At 39.9% G+C, this 16,439-nt stretch overlaps 1 protein-coding gene across 2 annotated transcripts; it reads right to left on the reverse strand.

The window, feature by feature from the left end:
- Positions 1–7,749: 7,749 nt before the first annotated feature.
- ARL14EP (ARF like GTPase 14 effector protein) lies at positions 7,750–16,439 on the reverse strand. Of its 2 annotated transcripts, none has more exons than XM_075755297.1 (4): positions 16,241–16,439; positions 11,818–12,324; positions 10,672–10,802; positions 7,750–9,247 (listed from the first exon to the last, which is right to left on the reverse strand). In XM_075755297.1, the coding sequence occupies exons 2-4, from the start codon at positions 12,238–12,240 to the stop codon at positions 9,019–9,021; spliced, it is 783 nt and encodes a 260-aa protein (XP_075611412.1). In that variant the 5' UTR covers positions 12,241–12,324; positions 16,241–16,439; the 3' UTR covers positions 7,750–9,018. The 2 variants fall into 2 exon arrangements, with proteins under 2 accessions (XP_075611412.1, XP_075611413.1); XM_075755298.1 differs by having other exon boundaries at positions 16,246–16,353.

Here is a 16,439-nt window from a genome sequence, read left to right on the forward strand (position 1 = left end):
TATACCAGCCGGCTCCTGGAGACAGGCCCTGCAGAAAAGCAGATTTTTCACCAGCTTCAGCCTTCTAAGGGATGCAAGTCCACGACTCTAGCTGAATAAAGTTTGAACCACCCTCACCTTTATAACTACCCTTCCCATAGTTATCGGCTGCTCTTAGATCTCCCTTTAGTCTCCTCCGAGCCCAACTGAAAAAAAAGTCGCGTTCCCCGGGGCACTCGCACTGACATGGGGGCTGACAAAGGGCAATGCTAATTAATGCTTCATGCTAGTTAATGATGTATGCTCGTGTCATGAGAAAATAATTTTTAGCTCCCTGTAGTTTGCACAGCTTGACTTCTTCTGTCGCTGGCCTCCCATCAAATGGAGTCTGAGATGAGCTGGGGTACAGCGACGCTGTATTTCTCCCCACAGAAGCGAAAGCTGCAAAAGGAATCTTAAACTTTTCAAAACTTCTGACTCACCGCAACACTCTTTGTACGACAGAGCCAAACGGCGGAGGAAAACCCCCTCCACAGGGACGGGGATGCTCTGAAATCCCTCTCTGGGCAAGTGCCGATGGCCACGGCTCTGCCCCCCACAGCGCTTGGGCACAGCCCTGTATTTCCCTGTGTTTTGTTGCTGATGAGAGTTTATCAAAGAAATGAGAGGTCAAACTATAGCTCGGTATTAAGAAAATAATAGCAGTTTACCATGACTACTATTTAAAAGCATGTTACGATACTGCCTGTAAAACACTACTAATATATTGTTAATATCTTATCCTGAAGTAATTTATGCCATTATTAATCAGTGATAAAGCTGCCTGTATTTGTCCTCTTTTCATAATAGGGTAGCTTATACAGAAAGAGCCACTCTACTGGTAGTGCCAGACATTGGGTTTCCTCTGGATACCTGCAGATATGTAGAGTAACTTGCCCCACAGGAATGTTTTATTTAGTAAGGCAGGACTTCGAAGTGAAAGGGTAACCATTTCTGATCATAACCTTGGCATTGCACTTCTAGTGATTATCCTTTAATTGCATTACCCTATTTGAAATAGAATTGTAATTAGAAAAAACAATTTGACATTCATCCCCTGATGCATACTCTGACATGCATTATTTGCTTTTTATTCAAATATAAATGTTCTCTATAATACTATCAAAGAAAGGGGAAAAAATAAAGCAAAAGTGAAATGTCAGTACCAATTTTTGACATGTGAGAAGCATCATCAACTAGTGCTGGATGGTAGGCAAGGGGTTTCCATTCACTTGAAAAAAAATCAAATTGCAAAATTAGTGGAGTCAGAGGAAAGGAGAGATGTAAAGGGCGAAAGAGCCACAGCTCCATTCCTCCAGGAGCGCTCTCTGTTGCACATGGTAGTATCAAAATACCAAGCCAGCTACCAGCCGTAATTGAGTGATGAATGGGCCTTTCAGATCACATTGAAGCGGAAGATGCAGAAGGATAATTTCCAACCTTCCAGTTAACTATCGAATAATTGTTAAGGCCAATAAAAGTCAGTGAAACGCAGGTCCCCTTTACTCATACTCTGTGGGACAGAACATCTGCTTAGGCAGAAAAGTGGTTTTGCATCTTCCATCTCAAGTCCTCTTGGGGGGGTTCAAACAAATCTGCTCTGATCACACCATGCCATTTGTACCTTGCGTATCTGAGAGGTGAGCTCCAGCTAGTTTGGCTGGGTCAGCTGCATATACAGCCCTATAAGCACTCATACGTACACACACAGCTTTACCCAGATTTGGAAGAAGTAAAAGTACCTGATGGGGTTCAGGATCTGAATCAGCCTTAGACCGTTTGGGGCACTGTGCAGATTAAAATGAAATAAATTACAGGTACAAAGTTAGTGGGTTAGGTTCTGCCATTCTGGAGGAAAAATATTAATCAAAACTAAGAGATCAGTATGTGCTCAGATGGTATATAGGGAAAACCAGTTACCCCAGTTCGGGACGGAGGTACCCGGCTGGGATGGGGGCGCGTGCATGTAGAGCTGGATGTTGCAGTTTGCTCAGACCGGAGGAGTAGAAACTGCAGACATCTTCAGCAGCAATTCCTATGATGGATGTCCTTTGTCAGCGGCCCTGCGTTCTCATTTGCTCCAGAGCAGATCCAGCCCAGTGTTTTACTTCAAAGAGTCAGCGGTTCACAGACAAGAAATTAACAGAGGGGAGTCATAAAGCGGAGGCAGTTGGCACGGACTAGGCTGGATGAATTGGACCTTTCTGGTGTTTTGATAAAAGCAAAACCAACCCCAAAACACAACAGTAGGAAGAAAACTTTCTCTTAAGAATATTCTGGGTTTGCCTAGAGATATCAACAGCTTTCATTCGTGTAAGTTAATTACTCTGTGCTTTCTACCCATCTAGTTTACTATGACCACATCCAGCACAAAGCATATGAAAATCATCTATTCCACCTCTCCGTGTTCGGCTGCCTTGTCGCCACCTCCAAGCCTGATTCTCAACTCCAACAGGAAGCCCAAATATTCGAGTCCAGATCCAGGCATTTGGCACGAAACATTTCATAGGGACTTCAGGCTTCTCTGGATCTGGGCTTTAGGGCACAATTCTGTAAAGGTTACCCAAACATTTCATTTTGGGACCCCAGCAGCAGAAGGAGATTTTATTTTGGGCATACACTGGTGGTTGCTCCGTAGCTGCCTTCCACGGTGGCTTTGTAAGATCATAGGATCTCGGGCACAGTCTCTGCTCCTGTGCCAGTACGAAAGCATACATAACAGGTGAGGGTGAATGGTCTTTGCCCAAGCAGTCCGACCAGCTTCAGCATTTTATCACGACACATTTCACGTGTGCAGAACCCATCTGTTTGCTTGGCCTGCTTCCCCACCTAAGTAATTCCACTGAAGTCAATAGGACAGTGAGTATGAGCTCACCACTGAGACAGAACAGCTTGCTGTGGTCAATGAAATAATACACAAAGTGGCTTGATGGAGCAGTGTAGCTGAGATGTGGGGCTCCCTCGGTGATGATCTGAGGAGCTTGTACAATTTAAGGAGTCTGGCTGGAGGTTAGGCACACTACACAAGTGTATTTAACAGAATAATAACTCTGATTTTCTGCTTTCTTAGAGATTGAGCTGAAACTCACAGAAATCAGCACAAAGCTAATAAATGAAAACTAAGCTGCAGAACAATCACCCTAATTACTAAGATAACTATTAGGAAGAGCTGGTTGTCAGGAGAAAGGTTCCAGCAACATTGAAGTCAGCTGGCAGGATCCAGCCCACCTGACTGGAAACTGCCAAGGCAGTCACCTGCCAGAGCACTACCATGCTATAAAACAGGAGGAAAGGAGCAGTTTGGAGGTTTGGTGGTGGGGATTTTTATGTTTTTGGGATTGTTTGGGGTTTTTTTTTGTTATAAACTTGCAGCAGAAGATGAAGTGAGGAGAAAATTCATTCTTTTGGATACATCTGGATTATCAGGTACTCCTAAGAAGGATGAACTAAACCAAGAAATACTGAATTTAGGAACCTTACTTTGCTACTGAAAGTCAGTAAAATCTGATTTTCTACCTTTAAGCAAAGTAGTTGTGTTAATGGAATAGCTCTGCAGTCTTTATATATGCATTAGGTAATGATGCTTGTTTCTCCTCTGTTTGGAGTGGGCTCTGGAGAACATATGTTGATCTGTAGTTCCAGTTTCTTAGATGACTTATGAGGCCTTAAGAGCTGTAGATTGAGTAGGACCTCAGTAATTTCCCTTTGAGAATTTTTTAAGTTCTGATGGTTCTGCTAAGTGGCTCACTTGGGATGCTTAGCTTGTGGGACTATTTTGTTCTCTTTTTAATATTTAAATTAATGCTGTCTGATTCATGGTGTTAATTCAGTAGCTAAAATGAACAATTTAAAGTAGGTAGAGCTAGCAATTAAAATGAAAAAACAAGGAGAAAAATCAGAAGACGACTGAAGAGAATTGCTTTTATTTCTGGTTGCAGTCTGGGGCTCTGCATGGGCACTAGATCACTGCTTACTCTCTGGAGGTTATAGAAGATAGTGCTGTCACCTGTGGCTGAGATGGAGAACCGATTCTGTTGTGCTCTAGTTGTCCGTGTTTTGTGAACTAGAGCCTAGAAAGGCAAGGCATTTAGTGTGCTATACGGATTTAATTTGCTGGTGAATATGTGTCTGTCAAAGGAAGCTGGGGGAAGAAGAGAAGAATTAGGGCAGTTTTATCTTCACCTAGTAATGGTAGGAGACCCAGGGAAACTTCATCCCCTGGGCCTGCCACAGCTTATGCCAGGCTGCTTCTAGTTGCTGTTGTAGTTACTCTGGTAAAACACTGTCAGAGTTTTTATCTGTTTGCGTGGGAAACAGGACACTCGGCTGTGCTCTGTACGCTGGCAGGAGCAGCAGTGTGGATGTCAAAGTCTCCTGTTCTGCTAATGAGTGCAGGACACTGCTATGAGTGGGTTTCTTGGCTGCTTAATGCTGAATTTCTAAGGGAATGCTCAGGTAGAAGCTTTAAACCAAGGTTTCATAGTGAACACTGTAAATTGTAAATGTATCTGTAAAAATTGTGTTGATTTCTACTTAAAGAACCAATGATCAGCAGGGTATTTGGGGGGCTGGATGCAAAGCTTTTATAAAGACAAAAAGAAAAACAATTTCTCTTATTTAAGTGATAATCTTGTACTTGAGGCTGCTATATTTCAACCTCACAGACATGGTAATGCCTCTTGCCTTGGACTCGATTCCTGAACCTGTCCAATAATGAAACCCCCTCTGCCCAGATGACTGGGGATGCACCAGAAGTTCATGGTCAGGTTTGCAGTAAGGTGATGCCCTCTGCTGGGTATGACAAACTTAAAACATAAACCTCCTATTTCAGAGCAGGATAACGAGTTTCGAACAAAACCCCCACAAAGAGTGAACTGGGCAGTTTAATTGTAACTGTTCACCGCTCCCTGCAATATTTTTAAATATGTGCTTGGAGGAGAGCTGTTAATTCACTGCAATTCGATTTCAAATTATTATAAGAATAGATGTGGGTACAGCTTCCATATTGTTAAATATTAGATGCAACTTGTAATTAATGATCTCTAAATACAAATATAATTCTTTTAATAAACTGTTCCTCTACTATTGGTAGGATTTTAAAGCTTGTGTAACTTAAAGTTGGAGAGAACTGTTTAGCCTGTTTAAATAAAGATATTGTTGATATTGACTGGTTAGAAGTCAGTGTAAAGGTGGATAAAACTTTAAGAATGTTTGCTGAAGAATTATTGGGGGAAAATAATCTGGATCATGAGGGACAAGCTACTGCATGTCTGTACATCCTATATTCCACTGAGAAATCAGTTAATAAATGCAGAGTTTCAGCACTTTTTGAGACACAAATATGACTAAAAAAGTGAGTCTAATATTAGAGGAAAACAAATTGAAACTAGAAACTGTATGTTTATGGTTTTTTGTGAGACTAGGAGAACTTGAGGGCTTCAATGCTGATTCCAGCAAGCTGTAGCTGTTCCTGTCACACAAGTGACGGATGTCCACCTGACCACTTAACCTCTGTGCAGCCATGTCATTATGGGATTTTAGTGCGAGCTCCTGTGCCGTTGTCTATTGGCCCATTCTGGCTAATACGGGTAAGACTTATATGAAAAGGCTAAAAAGAATTTAAACCAGGTCTAAGGAAAAAAATTAAAAAATAGTCACCTTAACTCAGTTTTCTTTTTTCCCTTAGAGGCTTTAATTCTGACTTCTGGATTTATAAAATCGTACTTCTTGTGTAGGTCTGTCAGCTTCCTGCTGTTTCTGATGTCTTGAATGGCCAGCCAAGAGGTTCAAAACTTAGTCTCCCTGTGTTAGTTTCCAAGAGTTATGAACTTAATTGATTAAAAGAAAATGAAATTCATGCTATGTCTAAGGATAAAGTTATAATGTAACTCCCAAAGATAAATGCCTTTTAGTAGCATAGATGCTGAAAACATTAATATTACACTTTCTCTGAGTTAATTACTTGACTGTACTATATTGTTATTTGACTATTTAAACTCATTATTTGAGTATTTAACAGAAAGCATCCCAGGGAATGTTTCATCAGTTTGAAACGTTCAACTCCACTATGGGGGACAAAAACCAGGGCACATCCTGTCTCAGATATAACCACAAGGTTGTGTGGTAACTCTCTCAAAGTCCACAGAAGAACTCTCACTGACTTTAGAAGATGTTAAAATTTGACCATGTTCTAAACTTGATGTGAGATTTGCTTTGTGTGAGAAAGAAACCAAAACAGTACTTAACACTGTACTTAAGAGATCACAAATCTGGAGCTTCTGTTCAATAAAGGCAAATTGACCCATGAGATACGCATTGTTCATAAACCAGATTCTTTGTTGTCATTAATTTCTGTCTTTTGAGTATGTAAACTTTGTCTAGGTATTAATTTTTGCAATTAATATCAAAAGGCAAGTTTTAACATGCTAACTAGGGTATGTCTGCAGTTAGCTTTCCTCTTTAATGCATGCAGAGCTTAAAATAATTATTATACCTGGTGTATGAACTTTGGCTTTTATGGCAAGTAGTTGTTTCTTTTAGCTATATTAAAAGAACAAGCTGTTTAACAGGCTTAGTTGTAGAGTAATTCTGGAAGATGGGGAACTACATATGCTATTGGGAACAATATGCACTCACTTTTAGATGATAAAATAGCTCGTGTATGCTGATGGGATAAATTTGTGTGGTGTTTATAAAAACATATAGAAAAAAATTGGAGAAATTCATAGCTGTAAGCATTTTAAATCTAGCAAGATGGTAAAGTTTGACTTGCAACACTCTTTCACAAAAATAGATGAGGGAGACATAGAAGTATATAAAAACATACTATTGAACTTAACAACACACTACAACCTAGGCATGTTAAGGAAATGAAGCTAAATGGAAATGCCCTAAATATGTAAGGAGCACATGTGAACAAGCAACACCAAAAAGTCCTGTTTTACTGGGGAAAAAACCCACCCCAACCCTAAGTCTCCTGTACCTTCTATAGCATTCAACAGCACCTGGTACCGAGCGCAGGTTTTTAGTCAAACAGCAGTCCTATACATGTTGTTAGGAAACAACTTGAGTAATTTATTTGGGAAAGCACTTGCTGCTAGTGAATCTGTAAAATGAGAGTGAATATACTAACTTTTCAGAGACTTCATGGAGATGGAGAAATACAGTTCTAATAACAGGATGCTTGAGGCAATTTAAGCAACTGGTAGACTTGTATTTCACTTCAGTGAAATGCTTTAACAGTTACCAAATCCGAAGTCTAACTGTGGACTTAAGTGCTAAATTATATTCATCAAACAGTTGGAAGCCTGTTAAGTTTATTAACAATGGGTAGTGCTGACACTGGTCTAATTTGAAAAAATAATAAATACAAAAAAAATTACAAGATTGGACTAGCTTTTTCCCCTCTCACTTTCATGGAGGTATCTATTTATATCTTCATCTAATTCAAAAGGTTTCTTAAGAGATGAAACAGTTCCAAATGTGGATCAAGCACATGAGATTAATTGGTGTGTCAAGATAAGCATGCTCTGTAGTCAACAAAGTAAAATGTGTTAAATGCTACTTGCACGGAGGGGAAGCCATGGCTGTTACTCAGTCGTGGTGTTGCTATCTGGAAAAGTGTAGAGCATGATGCTCTCCCTAAATAAACTCATGTGATGGTTCTCGGAATAAATGTGGCTGGAACCCAAAGCTAATGCAAGAGACATCCATTGAAAGAACAGCCAATGCTCTGACCAAAAAAAAAAGAAAAGTCTTTATTTTCATAGCAGGTTTAATAAAAATGTAGTATAAGTTGATGCTTATACTTCACTAGGACCAGCAGATGTCAGTACGACTCAAAGCACAACTTGGGATTTTAGCAATGCAACCTTCATGACGCTTGGCAGAAAGAAAATTCAACAAACAGCAAGATTATACAACTTTACCAAGTAAGTCTTCAGAAGTCAATAGTTAACTGTAGTCTTGAATACGCATGACCCAATAAACATGCAGATCTGCCAAGTCTATCACAGAAATAGGAAATTTAGCCAAAACACAACAGAAATACCATGGCATAACATTTAATATTACTAAGATTTCAATTATTGTAAAATTCTAATGTTCTGAGGATAGATAATGCATCATCCAAACATAATTTCAATTCAACTGGGGTTTTTTGTAGCAGTCTGGATATTCTTAGTTTGGGAACAGACACTTAAGTTCATTTCAGCTGCATGTAAACTTTAACTTAAAAACAAGTAAAAGAAAAAAGAGGGCTGCTGAAGTACCAGTCCAATTACAGACTGATAACAAATACAGCAAAATTATTTCAATTGTATTGTACAGAAATCAGCAAAACAGTACCATAATTACATACTTAAGGTATTTTTAATGCTGTAACAGTTTAGTAACACTTTAACAGTGAGGCTTGTATTCATAAGAATAACTTACTCTCAAATCCCAGTAACTTAGATGGGATCTAAACTTCTAAATGCCTTTGAATCCATTTAAGTGAACAGGACTGAATTTATCAGATGTAGCTGGAATAAGGTATAGAAGATACAGCATTCTCTATTAATACTGGAGAAAGCTTTATTAATACTGCATGCAAATTTAGTGAACTTTTAGTGTGCTTCACATAAACCACGAGATCCTGAACTAAAGAAGGAAAAATGAGGGATATATGGAGATGGTACACTCTACAAAACAGTATATGAAACAATAGTGAATGGCTCAGGATACATCACATGAAAATTTATCACCTTAAACACAATGAAAGACTGTTCAATGAGAACTTATTTGGATGACTAACAAGACTGCATACAAGATAAAGAAGTGTGAAAAGACAGTAATACGATTATTTCTGTAATCATACTGAAAATGGATGTGAAAACAAGCACATTAATCATATGGATTGTGATAAATTCCAGTGGCTTTCATTAAACCACTAAATGATGAATGCTCTGTGTTTAACCAAAGCATGGAATATATACTGAGGATAAAGAATGCACATGTGCACTAACCAACGTGCTTATTTCTAATTATTTCTCCTCCTTCTATCTCAATCTGCTCATATAGCCACTTGCGGTCACAGCGACATTCAGCTCCACACTTGTTGGAGCCACACTTGGGGCAAGCATAGAAACATCCCAGGCAGTCTTCATCAAGACAATCGCAGAGGTCCATCCCGCTGTAAAGCAGCAGTCCCTGGCTATCGTAAACTTTACTCTTGGCTGGTATAACTTGCCTGTATAATGAAAAACAACAGTTATTTCCATGTTAAAAAAAAAAATCCACTTATTTAGATGCCAAGCTGCTAACACCTGTGGACAGAAGTTTGCTTTCAAGTGTTCATTTTAACACTCTTAATTTAAAAGATGTATATATGTTACTGTATTTGACAACACTTCTCAGTCCTAATTGTACCTCCACTATAGTGCTTTTGAAATAACTTCAAGAATGGGAAGTTTTTATTTCTTCAATAGCACACTTACTCAAGCGTTTATGAATATTCTTAGTCACATGATGTCAAGTTCAAGTTACCTTTCAGATGATGTGAAATGTTCCCTTAATTTCCTTTGTAATGTGTAGCTGTAATTCAAAGGAGGTCCATGTAGAATCATTTAGGGTGCACATATTCTAATTTCAAGTATTTTTTAGGCTTTTATCATTACCCATCTCTGTAACAATTATTTTAAACTGCAGAATCAGAGACCTCTGGAAGTCACCTTGTCTGACCCTCTGTTCACAGCCAGGTCACCTCAAATTAGGTTGCTTAGGGCTGCATCTGAGCTATGAATAGCTCTCATGTCAGAGATGTCACAACACTTTTGATTCGGTGTTTGACTACATACACAGAAAAAGTTTTCCGAACATTTCACCAAAATTTCCCTGGTTGCAACTTGTGCCCAAAGCGAGTAGAAGAAACAAATGGAGGGGGAAAAGGATGTGTGGGTTGTGAACACATCTAGTGTCTGTTTCTGTCTTGTAGGGTTAAACTTAGGTGTAGAGCTGGGGAAAGGGATTAATGTGATTTTTTTTTTTTGCATGTTTTAACAAATACTGTATGACTAAAGCTGGGACTTCTATCACTCTCCTATTAGGCCAAGACTGAACTTTTTTTTTAGTGGAAAATGACAGACAAAATTCAGCTGCATATACCTTTCCTCTGTAGAAAGAGTGATTTTTAAAATCAGTCAAATTAGAAGGTTGTAATTTATCTAGTATTATCCAACTTGGACACTAATTTCCTTTTTTAAAAGGAAGGCAAGGTCCTAACTTGCACACTGTTGTTTACAAAGTGTAATTACTGAGTTTATTGAAAGATAACTCCAGTATTTTAAGTGCAGTCTACTTGATCTTACTGTATTCAAATTTAGCCTATGATCAGAATTTTAGATTATGCATAAATTAGCAGCTTCATCTATGAGCTGCGTTACCAAATATTTGTTTGTATTCTAACTGCCTGAAACATGAACTGTGTGCTAACACTTCATCTTCTGTTTTGTTTATCTCATTACTGAGGGTGAGCTTTAACATCCTCCAAAACAAAAAAGCAATCCATAAACATGAACATCAACATAGAAAATGTTATAGTGTTACAGGGACACTGACCATCAAGATTATTTTATTTCAAAGTGAAAGTTAATGTAAATACAGGAAACAGTTCACCTGTCTGAATTAAATGATGCATTTTTTGTCTGCAGCCTTCTTTTTTCCCTCTTACTGGTCTCAGGAGTGAATTCAGTCTGTCGTCCTGGATTAGCAAACTGTAGAGACTTTAAAGCCTTAGCTGTACGTCCCTGAACAAAGACAGAAAATCTTATTTAATTACAAATACAAATCTAAATTAATAAGAAAATGTTCAGTCAAGCCAGGATATTGTAACAACTTAGGTAAACTGCTGACCTCAACTCAAAGCACTGGATTTCCCAGCAGAAACAAGTCTTAAAATTTTTATACTGCAGAACTGTACCAGTCTCAAAAGCCAACAATACAAGTTTTATAGTAGCAGTTTTAATCAAGGCTTTCAAATTTCACCCCCTATCAGTCTCCAAATCACACTGACATGTAATTGAAAAATACAGTTGGGCAACAGCCCTTGGGCTAAAAGGGACAACAGCTTCTAGAAGGCGATTCTCCTTCACTACAGGGCATATATGGATGAGGTCTTGTCATTTTGGTTGCCCACACTTCTACTGATTACCTGCGTACATCTTGAACAATGCATCCAACAACGTATTGCTGTATTCCAAACTCAGCGCTTAAAGCACTATCCTCCCACACCAGTTCATTACTGACCCTGAACAAATGCCATGGCCTTCACAGCTCAGACACCACAAGGGTACACTTAATTCACCTCAGTGCAGGTTCACTTGGTAATGAACTACTAGAGAAAGTGGATTTTTTTTTTAAGCTGAAGAGACTAACCAAGAGGTTTATCTCAACACCTTTAGAAGGAACCTTTGCAGTGTTCAGTTTTAAGCACACAAGCTTGTTTTTTGCAATGCCTGAGTAACAACTTAAAACACAAGCAGCAGTCTAATACTTATATAAACTTACAAGTTCTAAGTCACCCTAGTACACACAATCATTTGAATTTAAAAGGCCATAATATTTAATTAGGGAAGAGGATTTTTTTAAGGTCCTCCAAATAAAGGTTTAAATACAGTAAACTCCCATACATCCAAAAGACTACACCCTTTCATATTTCTAGTAAAAAACCTTAATTTCTTGAGGTAGGACTTGTATGAAGCCCAATTCCAATAGCTTGCAGAACTTAGAGGGGAAGGTGGAAAAACTGATCCATATACATACGTCTGAATCAAGTTTTCTTCTTTGGCGATCTTCAGATTCAACATCCACGCTTCCGTTTATTATCTGCATGCATTTGGGACAAAGCTTCCAACCAGGCACAAACTGTCTTCCAAACTTGGCACTTAGAAAAGTTGCGTCATCTAAGTCAATTGCACGTAAGTTTTTCTTTGATAGTTTTCTGTGTATATTAAAGGGATCACAACATGATTTTTGTAAGTCTTCAAATCTCTCAATGTAAATTTTTGCATGATGGAAGCAGATTGTATTGTTCTCTGAAAGGGTTATTCCAGTCCTAAGCTGAAGTAACAGTAGATCAGATGAAGATATCTCTTGCTTAGTCTTGAAGCCAGTGTGACGGGTATAATAGATCTTATGGCATTCATTGGTAGCTTGAAGCTGAACTCCAACTGAACAAGGATCCATTTTACTTTATCAGAACAACTTATTTCATTTATTTTGCCTAAAATGAATTCTTTGAAGTCTTTAGTAGTTTCTATGAAGATCACCCTGGAGAAAGCATTAAAATCAATCAGATTTGTGCTGCAAACATTTCTCTGTAAGCTTGACAGACTAGGTTTAAGTAATTTAAAAAACATGTAAAGAAATTCTAGCATTCTAGTCTAGATAAGACTAAAAATACACTGAATTTAATTCTGGAATGAAACCATGCATATTCTATTACTTTCAGAGGTATTTTTGCCCAGCTACAGTTAAGTATCAATTAAAAATGTTTAATAGCATTACTTTCTCAAAAGCAATCTGGGAGCAAGATGCAAGGTAGATGAATTGTTCAGACAGCAGCCTGCTCTGGTCATCAGTTTCCTGGGGGACTCTTCTCTTGGCACAACCCCTGCTAGTTAAGATGAGTTGTGAAGATGGCCCACAGGAAGAGACTGCTGATGGCTAAACAACTAACCTATCCTGTTTCCAAGTAGTTTCTAGGAAAAAAGACTGCTGAAGGTAGGCTGCATAGGCTGTCTGCTGTCTGTTAGCAATTCACATCTGATGGTGCTTTCCTGTGTGTTCTTCCTGTGTATACCAGGTGCAAGTCAACACACACCCCTGAACCTTTTCAAGAAAGAGCCTGAGGTATACACACAGACTGGTGGTTCTGGATGTGTGCACTTGTGGTGGTCACGTGGCCTTGGCGTGCAGCTCTCTCCAGTTGAGTACCATGTCTGTTTGCTGTAAATATGGAGCAGTTACTTAAACACTAATTCAATTACCAAATACAAAGCTAGCTACTGCAGAGTGGTCTCTCACCCATGCCAAAGCTTGTTACAACTCCAATGCTGGCCCCAACACATCAGAGCCTGAGCCCATCTTGTGCTATTTTCTACCACAACATAAAGGACAAATTTCTCCTAAAAGATAGGCATTCGTTTGCTTTCAAAACCTCAGAGAACCTTAACTACAATGAATACAACCTAACTGGGATCTTAACGTTCACCTACACACTACTCTGCAAAAACAAATTAAAATGTACAGTGTACTAGTTTTGGCTGGGATAGAGATAAATTTCTTCGTAGTAGCTTGCATGGGTCTGTTCTGGATTTGTACTGAAAACAGTGTTGATAACATGCTGATGTTTTAGTTACTGCTGCATAGTGCTTACAGTGTCAAGTCCTTTTCTGCTCCTTAGACTGCTGTGTCAGTGAGTAGGCTGGAGGTGCACAAGAAGTTGGGAGAAGACAACAGCCAGGACAGCTGACCCCATCCATACCACATCATGTGGTGCTCAGCAATAAAACTGCGGGGGAGGCTGGTAGGGAGGGGCTGCTGCTCTGGGGCTGGCTGGGCATTGGTTGGTTGGTGGTGATAAACTGTTGTCATTTGCATTGCTTGTTTTTTATTGTCTCTTCTGTTTTTGTGGTGTTTTCTCCCTTTTTTGAATTTTTTTTTTTAATTATTAAACTGTTTTTATCTCAACCCAGAAGTCTCTTCCTCAGTTTTCTTTCTGATTCTCGATCCCATCCCACCGGTGGGGGAAGGAATGCGTGAGCAGCTGTATGGTGCTTAGCTGCTGGCTGGGGTTAAACCATGATACAAAATTATTTGTGCTAACCACCAAACAGGGTAATATGGCTTTTTAATCAATAAAAGTATCAGCCAGTTGTGTAAGGGAAAAAGATAGTCTGGGATGCTACTTTCAATAAAATAAAAGCAAATAGCATCACATACAACCTAATGACGTGAAATGTGCAAGTTTATCCAACATACAGAAATATGAACACAGCAGTAAAAAGTTTAACAGAAAACAATGAGAAGCTAATAGGCTTTTTAAAATGACACTGAAAAGCCACTGCCTGGAGCATTTTTGCAGCAGAAATCCTCTTGATTGTAATACTTCAGTTTTTCTGAAACAGATGTGATTATCTGAAGCAATTATATAACACATTTCCATGTATTAAACTGTATGCACAGTAATTCAAAGGCCTTGCATAGGACACGCTATTATCTAGTGATTCAGCTCTTCCAAATATAAATGATATGCTGGGCTATACTCAGGCCACTAAACTTGTTTTAAAGTATAATTTTATATCTGATTCAAGACAGAACTGAGTATAACTGAACAATTATTTTTAAACAAGTTTTCTCAGCCTATTGTTAAGAATGCTCCAGCTTTCACACTTAAATGAAAGCAAGAATAGAGGCACAATGTTATAAACACCTGAGTTTGCAAAAAGGGGTGTGTATTTCATTCTGAAAATAAAGCAAACTTGGTTCTGTTTTTTCAAGTTATCTGAAAATAGAAAGACTTAAGTATTAGAATATTTAATACCGATTTCTCAGGTCAAAACCTAATCCTGTATTTTAAGGCCTAGAACTAGTCCAGTACTAAACTGCTAAGCTATGTGAACTCTTCTTCACTGAAATTTCTGTATTTTAACTAAAACTTCTGAAGTTTTGACCCTGCACAGCTCTTCAGCTCTGCACTGAAGAATACAAATAAGGAGTAAAGTGTAAGTAAAGTAAAGATTTAGATGCAACTGCCCTTAAATCTTATTACATAAAAGTTCCAGTGCCTTTGCCTCTTTATGTGCTTTTACTGTGGTACTGACTTTGAATTATTTTAAAGACAGGTGATCTTTAAAACTTTACCATCCTAGTAAACCAGCTGTATTTGGAATTAATATTTTTTCATTGGGTGTACAATGTTTGTCTTTCAAACTAAGGTAACTGGAATTGTGTATGATCAAAGCTCACTGCGGCTGAGTTAGCTAAATTGCTGTTAAAACGTTAATACCAAATAACTCGACTCAAAGAATTCTGTTGTGGGCTATGCACCAAGCTTGGTTCAAACACTAACGTGTACTTTTGACTGACTCCTGCTGTGGCAGGTGGGGGTTCTGTGTGTGGATGAGGAAGCATACTGGGTCAGTATAGAAATGATGATCTGAATTTTCAAAATTTACAGATGTATTGTAAGTCAGAACTCTTGGAAGATGTTCTAATTTAAAAATAACTTGTTTTCTATAAAACAGAAAACAACTATTGCATTGCTATCCTTGGCAGGCATCTGTTCTGACAGTTGGTTACACTACCTGAAACACCCCTGTATCATACAGAGGGAAAGCTCATCAAGTCTATCATCACAGTTTGTTCAAACAACAGCGCGCTGGTGACATAAGTTATGTATCTCATCCACTTGATTTGTTAAGAATTCTTGGTAGAAGCTTCAGAAGCATTTCTTCCCTCCCCCCCTTGGGAGGAGTACACAGCTTTCTGCCTTTGAATTCTCTTTGATGGAAATAGGAGAGAGCTTCAAAACCCAAGTATTTAAATGAAGGCTTGTATTCACACCTGTGAAATCATCAATTAGTGTTTACTGCACCAAACACAACAAGCTAAAGCAGAAGACAGCGATGAGGATCAGCACAGCAAAGCACTTGTGCAAAACAGGCCTGCTGCACTAGCAGATTCAACAAGGGTGTTCTAGCTCCTTGCTGCAAGTAGAAACAAAGGATGGAGGAAACTAGTTTAAGCTGGCAGCACTGGGCTATAAGAAGTCAAAGGGAAAGAACTGTCCTGAAATTGCAGATGTGGCCCCAAGTTATGCTGGATGTTCAGCAGCCGTACAGCGCTGCACGACAGCCCCTCATCCGAAGGGTGGCAGCCCCCGGCCAGACGGGTTAGCCCTGCGGAAAGCCCAGCCGCTCGCCTGCTTTTGCGGAGGGCACTGACCCTTTGAGAGGCCAGCCTGCCAGTCCGGCTGGGCGGAGAGCAGGGCGGGGGGCGAGCAGCGGGCCTGCCCGCCACCGAGGGTGGCTGGGCGCTACCGGGAAGGCCGCTCTGCAGCGCGGGCGTGGCCCCGGGCCGCGGACGGCTCCTCTCAAGCGCGGCCTGACACGGAGCCGCTGCGGCCCATCGCCTCGCGCCGCGCACCCGCTACCCCTCGGGCGGCAGGAGGCCGCCCCGGTACCTTGCCGTGGATTTTCTTCCGCCGTTGCGCGGGGACGCCGGTACCCCACTTCCGCGTTCCCCCGACGACGGCGGCGCTGCTTGTAGCCGCCATTAACCGCCGCTCGCCCCGCCCGGCCTCCGGCCCACCATAGAGCAGCGGAAGCGCCGAGCGGCCCAGGAGCGGCACTTCCGGCTGGAGACGGGAGAACGGCGACACT

This window comes from Balearica regulorum, chromosome 5 (genome assembly GCF_011004875.1).
Source record: "Balearica regulorum gibbericeps isolate bBalReg1 chromosome 5, bBalReg1.pri, whole genome shotgun sequence".
Classification (NCBI taxonomy): domain Eukaryota; kingdom Metazoa; phylum Chordata; class Aves; order Gruiformes; family Gruidae; genus Balearica; species Balearica regulorum.

Bases quoted from the DNA above. Each gene is read 5' to 3' on its own strand.
- ARL14EP (XM_075755297.1), bottom strand. From the start codon at position 12,240: ATGGATCCTTGTTCAGTTGGAGTTCAGCTTCAAGCTACCAATGAATGC. The intron at 10,803-11,817 runs GTATGTATATGG...GTCTTTGTTCAG, and splicing joins GAAGAAAACTTGATTCAGAC to GGACGTACAGCTAAGGCTTT. The intron at 9,248-10,671 runs GTGAACTGTTTC...TTCATTATACAG, and splicing joins GCATCATTTAATTCAGACAG to GCAAGTTATACCAGCCAAGA.